This window comes from Leptidea sinapis, chromosome 19 (genome assembly GCF_905404315.1).
Source record: "Leptidea sinapis chromosome 19, ilLepSina1.1, whole genome shotgun sequence".
NCBI lineage: Eukaryota > Metazoa > Arthropoda > Insecta > Lepidoptera > Pieridae > Leptidea > Leptidea sinapis.
This window is the reverse complement of record NC_066283.1, coordinates 3,016,321-3,023,820: the sequence shown is the minus strand read 5'-3', so window position 1 is coordinate 3,023,820 and position 7,500 is coordinate 3,016,321. Positions and strand designations below refer to the sequence as shown.

The 7,500-nt window shown below is 36.5% G+C and overlaps 1 protein-coding gene across 1 annotated transcript; it reads right to left on the bottom strand.

The window, feature by feature from the left end:
* Positions 1-521: 521 nt before the first annotated feature.
* On the bottom strand, positions 522-4,304 carry LOC126969906 (histone-arginine methyltransferase CARMER). Its single transcript, XM_050815529.1, has one exon. The coding sequence runs from the start codon at positions 4,194-4,196 to the stop codon at positions 2,601-2,603; it is 1,596 nt and encodes a 531-aa protein (XP_050671486.1). The 5' UTR covers positions 4,197-4,304; the 3' UTR covers positions 522-2,600.
* Positions 4,305-7,500: the final 3,196 nt, after the last annotated feature.

Genomic DNA, 7,500 nt, shown 5'->3' with positions numbered 1-7,500 from the left:
CTATATATCTTCAACCGCATTTAACACGGGGAATGAGATGTTGTTCGAGTTGATGCCATCGACCGAATTCCACCACCGGACATTACGTCAAAGTGCTGCCGCACGTTTTGCAAGAAATTTCTTGCCTCACCGGAACCGATACGACTTAGGGATCTTCAAGTAAAGAGCATACTCCCACCTCTCTCTTGACACCTGTTGTTGCGGATGTCCATGGGCGGTTGCCTCACCAATCCCCATCACGTGACCCTCTCGACTAGTACAGAAACATTCAGTATGACTCAAGTAATCTAAAACCAAGATAAACTTCAAAATGGCCACCGACCAAATCATTTTACAAATGTTCAGTGCAATATGTTGTATATAGAAATCTAAATAAATAGCTATACTTTATTTAGATTTCTATGATCTTGTATCATGGTACAGAACTATTGCGGCACAGTGATTATCACTGATGTTCATTGCAACTTGCATATATGGGTGTGTTTATTAAGTAGGGCTTTATCTACATGGAATAAAACATATTTACTGATTTATGATTTACTGCATATTATCTATTTAGGCTTACTCACATCTCTACTAAGTAGTACTTAAGATTAAAGTTATCATCTAGGTACTATTCAGTTATGAAGGGTTGCCATTTTATTTAAATTATAAACAAAACACTGGCTGATAGATATTAAAATGAAAAAAAATATACTTTATCACTTTTATTTATATTAGGTCAAACACAAAAAAAAAAAATTTTAGAAATCCCAAATCAGTAGTAGTTGCCAAATGTCAATTTTCGGCAACTAGCAACCCTAAATGACATTGTCATGTTATTATAATTACATAATTAATTTCAGTCCATCTGCCAAATTATGAGGTAGCTGTATAATTGGAATACAACTTTGATTATTGCTGAAACTATCACATAATTATTTGATTTCCGTTCCTTAATTGAAAATGTTACTTGGAATCAGTTTTAAGAAGTAGGTTTTGTTCCACCTCATGCTAGGCAGCAACATCTGCCCATAAAGGTGCTCCCACATGGGGAGCATTCAGCTGTTATGTTACAGATGTTTTACGCAGAGTACATTAGTCAGGGAATAAACCAATCATTAGGCCTGGTATCTGCGAAAGAGGAGAGATGTTCTCAGGTCTCCGCTCAGCTCCAGTGGAAATCAATCAAAGCCGTTGATGGAGCGGAGATGAGTGTAGTCGACATCATGTTGTCTTCCTTTCGTAAACACTTGACTGATTTCGAGCTTTCACAGCTCACATCTCTCTGCTTGGGGGGAAATAGCCTGACAGCTATAAAGCCATAAGGCTTATATCTGTTCATCTCCTGTCCTCTCCGCTTTGTTGGGTACTGGGCCTTCCAGTGTGCAACTTGAATTACATTATCGGTAATATTTTGATACAGCCTGTAACAACTGCTTGTATTTGACTGTGTTATGGTGCTTAAATTTAATGTGAAATATTACATTACAGAGAAATCTCTCAGTAAGTAAGCAATATTAGAGAAACAATGATATGATCAGTTGTAAGACATCACATAACAATATAATATATACCACTGCAACTGAGAACATGAATGTTAAAGTTACTTCTTATTCATAATAACACCAATTTCTTATTAAACTTATTTTAGCCATGTAACTGTTTTGTCCCATTCTTCCAAACATAATTTTAACTTAAAAAAAAGATAAAACAGTTGGTATCCAATGGTCGGTAACCAGCAAATGGAAGTTTTGACAATCCGCTTAACTTAAAAAAAAGATAAAACAGTTGGATGAACAAAATAGGTTTAATAGACAGAGACAGCTTCAAAACACAATCACTATAAATGCCGAGATTCAGCATTAATTATCTATAAAATAGTGAAACAAGCAATGTATTGCTATAATACATTATGTTACATATTATATGAGACACAAATAAATATATTTGTTGAAACTGTTTGAATTCTTTTGAATTCTGTATTTTGGAAGTGGTAAATTATACTATACTAACTATATACAGAGATGTTTCTTATCACTATACAATTGGCAGATAGATTCAATAAGACATGATTATAATGATCAATGATACACTGGTATCCTAGAGTATGTTCGTGTCCGAATAATACACTGAGTATTTAGAAGCATTCAGTAGTTATCACTTATGCTAAATGTACTTCAAACTAACTTATAACTAAGAAATGAGCTGCCAAAGCTCATATCAACGCTTTTTGGCCAGTTTTGTGTCTACTGCAAAGATGAGGATTTATTTACAAAAACATCATGACTAGAAGTCATTTTAACTGTAATCAATTTAATACTAGTAAGCGTCATTGATACTGTAAACAAAACATACACCAAAAGGCATTAACAGATAATGTTTAACAGAAAGGTATTAAAATGCTTTCATTACACTTAGTTTTCATATTATATCCCCCCAACTGATAACTTTATATGGCAAACAGGCCATGTTTGAATCACAATTTAACTATTGTTATGTCGACTGTGATGTATGTAAATAAATAAGTCCTCTTAAACACTATTTGAACGGAAGATTGTTCACAACCGATTGCGACGGTTCCTCATAGCTCGAAGACGCGCTCGGCGCGACTTTGCGGATTAAATATCTCCATTTTGACTAATCCCAATCCTTTTAATAAATTCTTCCTGTAACATGACAGTTTTGATCATGTTTGGATGAGCACCATAAGAAATGTTTTGATCTTGTGTTGAACAATATTGCTGAGTTCCATCAGTGAGAATAACTCCTTGTCCATTGCTCAGAGTTCCAGACTCAATTGAGTTCCAGTATGTTTCACTAGGTGACGCAGTGTTAACTCCCGGTGGGGGAGCTGCTGGTGCTCCAGTATACCTGAAGTACGGGTTTTTTAAGTCTAATGTGTTTGAAGCCGAAATATTTGTTCCCTCCAGACTTATATCCATAGTGACATCATAGCTCTGCCGTTTGTTAGCAAGTAATAGTACTCTTCCAGTAAGAGCTTGACCTTGCTTGGCAAATATAGGAGTTTCTAAAAGGCATCTGACTTGATACCAATGTGTTAAGGGTTCTGTTGGTGCAGTTGATAACCATATATGTTGTGTGCTCCCGGCAAACAATACATCAAACCAAAATGCTAGCCCGTGGCAAGTTCCCGACTGTGTTAATTCAAATCTAAAAGGTACCTCTATGCGGTGAAGATCAGTCTCATTTGCATTAAGAAAATCTACAACATGTCTAACCGATCTTGACATGCATATACGTACATCAAATGTGTCAACAATAGGTTGTCTAAAATATTCCTTCATTGCAGCGGTACGTAATGCACTAAGATCAACACCGTGGAAACATGATTGGTACCAGAAATTAGCTTTATTATACTGCTCCATAAAGAGTGCATCATCTGTAAATGGAGCTATGTGAAGATCACCTCTGGTCGGATACATATTACCGGTAGGTTTCAGCCATTTCTTTGCATGCAAATAAGTTTCTAACATGCGTTCATTATAAAGCATATATCCCATTGGTTCAGATATGATCACATCCACACTCTCAGGAAGTTCTATTTCTTCTATTTTGCCTGCTATCACATTTATTCTGTCATGGAGTCCATTGGCGCGAACTAATGCTTGAGCGTGGTGAGCCATGTTACTTGCCTCAACTGCATATACCTTCCTTGCACCTGCCTGCGCAGCGAAAAACGACAGAATTCCAGATCCAGCGCCGACATCCAACACAACCTTATTCTTGAAGTCATTTATATTTGACAGTATGGCTCGCTGATATGTACTTGTCCTCACGTAATCCTGCATCATGTTTTGTTGTTGGCTCAAGTAACCGTAAAACTGGAAATATTGCATCGCTGACGAATCTTCTGTGCGCACAGTGAATACGGAGGAAGACCGTCCCGCTTTGATCTTGGTAACCAGCAAATGGAAGTTTTGACAATCCGCTTCAGATGCAAATTTGAAAAATAATGTTTCATTGTCTATCGTGAAGATGTATGACTGGCCGGCAACACGGGAGCACTCACTTTGGATGTGGACGGGAAACTCAAGGACTTCTTGAGCAAGCACAGGATCAGCACGTATCACTTTAACACTTAGCCCTTGTGGATCATAATCCACGTTTACGTTTGTAGGGAAATTAAAACGTGCTGCCAAAGCACCATCATTGTTGACGGCAGATACCGTCACTCCGCGAAACGTGTTCGCCATTTTAAATACACGCGTTTTTCTGGATTTATACAATTCAATATTACACGAATGACCAAACAAAGAAAAATGTCGTTGAGGGGACCGGTGTAAAATCGATCACTCACAAACTTCCTCTCGTTTGTCTATGAAAAATGATTGATAGCTGTTGCCTATGGCGGCAGACAGACGCGACAGCATGCGTAGTGTATACCAAAGACTAATCAAAGTCTGGATCTGTCTAGTGTCTGTGAAGATTTAATAATGCGAATGGTTTTGGTAAAAAAATATAATTATTATTTAATGATGACGTGTGCAGCCCTTTAATTCGATTATTATCGAGACTATTTAATTATTTTACTAGATTCTACAGTATAATGAATTTAATTTCTTAATGAAGGACAAATTAGCAACAGAAGTATAGAATAAGTAAATTATACTTTGCCAGGTAAGTATGCCAGGTGGTCGCGAGTGCCAGGGCGTCAGGTCTCGTAGGGATCCGGCACAGGTGAACATGTTGACGGCAAGACGATGAATGAAGTAGTCCAGGCTCTCGACTCGACCTCTAGAATGCCTGGTGCGTCCGAAATGCAGCAGAGAATCTTCTTGTGTACTGTTTGGAGTGCTTTTGCATAAAGCAAGCCGTACGGCGTACGGGAGTCGGTTACGTGGGTGGGTTTTGTACACAGAGATCTTCACACTCTGAGAGAGGCTTCAGGAGAGCACTGGACGAAGTAAGACCACCACGATGTTCGTTTTCGTAACATGCTCACTCATGTTGAGCTGTCAATCGATGGTGACACCGAGGTACCTTACCGTCAGAAACCACGCAATTTCCTGTTCATTGAGCTGCTAGTTATGCTGGCTAGTGAGCACACTCGGTTGCGAGCGCCTGGGTTTTGCCCACGTTCACAGTTAGCAACCACTTCTTAAGCCATTCTGGTGGGGTGTCCAGCTGGCACTCCATCTTCAAAGTAGCGTGCATCAAGTTGAGTGACGAGGTGATAAACGACACGTCATATGCATGCAGTGCCAGAGTTGCGAACGGTTCGAGCGGGATGTCATAACCAGCTCCCCTGTGGTACACCAGAGAGGTATACCGCGGAGAACGTCTTCGAGACTGAGATTATATATGATTGTTCGGTTGCTGTGAAAAATTAAATCCAGAAGAAATACATAACATCGGAGAAGAGACCAAATTTGTTTGTTCATTCAACAGTGCAAACTGTTAACATCTCGACATATGCATCTACTCCTCAGAAGCCCCCACTCTTTAGCGGCCGGATAGTCTAGTATGGTGTTAATTAATTGTTCTAACACTGTGGAACCTTTTTTGACACGTAGCTAACATTAAAAGGCAACAATAAATTATTGTAATTAGAATTGGATTAATTAATTAGATTGTATAAAAATACGCAATTTTGATCTTTTTAGTGCATATTATAATATCGATTGTTTTGGAATAGTTTTTTTTTAAGCAGATTGTTTTTTTGATATATTATTTATTTTTAGTGAATATGAAATATATTAAGTAATAATTTGTCTAAATTTGTGTAGACCTAAGTACTAAATTATGTAATGCACCAATGAATGTAAGTCATTAGAGTTCCAATGATCATCACATTCGAGTACAACCATTACTTGACCATAACGACGTTATATCCAGATAGCATAAAAAAGATCCGAGTATCGTTAATTTGCTCCTAAGATTTGTAGAGTTCCGTTACATTGTCATGGATCCCAAAATCAGAACCTTACCAAACTCTCACCAAACTACCATTGAAATTTACCCTATTCAATAGTAAAGAGCCATTAAAAGCGGTTGGCGTGATATAAAGTTATTCCATTCCGTTATTATTCCGTCCATTCGTTGAGCACATACTTATAGCAAATTTAAGACTTTTATGGTTTTCTCATGGATGCCATTGTCAGCTCTGGACCAAATTGCAATGGCACGACACGACAAGCATTAGCTTATAAATCCCCCAGTCGAAAGTTCAAAAGTAAAAAACATAAAAAAAAACATACCGACGAATTGAGAATCTCCTCCTTTTTTGAAGTCGGTTAAAAATACAAAATACTTATAAGGTATTATTATTATTATTAGTCATATTTATAAGTTATATTTATTCGTTTTTAAGTCTTTTAAAATATTTTCACTGTGTTCATTTAATTTATAGCATAAGTTGTTGTTGAGTTGTGACGTATTATTAAGTGTTATTAGCATTAGTTGTTAACCTTTGTGGTTTTTTTTTAGATGCTAATTTGACCTAGTTTTATATCGGTATATGTAATATGATAAATAAATAAAAAAAATAAAAAAAACTTACTGATGATATGCGACCACGCTTATTTCGTGTAGTTTGTTTTACTACGCCACTCTGGATTTTAATTTCTATTATTAGCAATGTTTAACAGAACATGTGGCACGTCAACGTCACACATTGTTGCAACAACTGGCTCGAGTATGCCAACTTGGGCGTAGTATTCGTTGCTATAGTTAAACCTAAAACACCTAGCGTAACAGTTTAAACTTATATATTGACATTTGTGAGGCAATTGTTAAATAATATAGAATAATAAAAATAATAATGTACCTGATTAAATATATTTCATCCATTTCAAGAACACAGTGACAGATAATGTTTTGTAAGAATGATTTTTGTATGGAAACTAGTGAACGCATATAAAACATGGAAGCAGTCTTGTCACTATCTACCGTTGATTATTAGCATCAAAAATTCTGACCATTAAGTCATAATAGAGTAAACTCTCAATGCATAATAAAAAAAAGTGTTATTGGTATTTAATATAAGCCGCTATTAGAATGTGCTTTGTATTTAATCATTCAACGTGATTTACGTTATTTGTTCTCAGCATGACGTAATTACGGAAATTAATTCGAGCGCTTAACATATATCACACAATGTCAATGTTTGTCAGATACGTGGACGATGTATGCGTTATGTATGAGGGGATCGGTCATAATAAATGGAATGGATTTTTGAACTATATATTATATTAGCTAGATTAGTGTATACCTTGAAAAAGAGCACATACATTTCTCTGGTGCTACAGGCGAATCTGGGCGGAGGTGATCACATCACCAAGTGACCCGTACGCTTGTTTGTCCTCCTCTTCCATAAATAAATATGTACCTTATTTATTTTAGAATAAATATAGTATTTTTTTTTATTAACGCGAGTGTTACGCATTTAAATAAAATACTTTTGAAAGGATGAAACCGTAGTCCTGCATAGGTTACCGAAACGTCGGATTAAATAAACAAACTATAAAAAAAATTACTTTTACGAAAAAATTTACACAA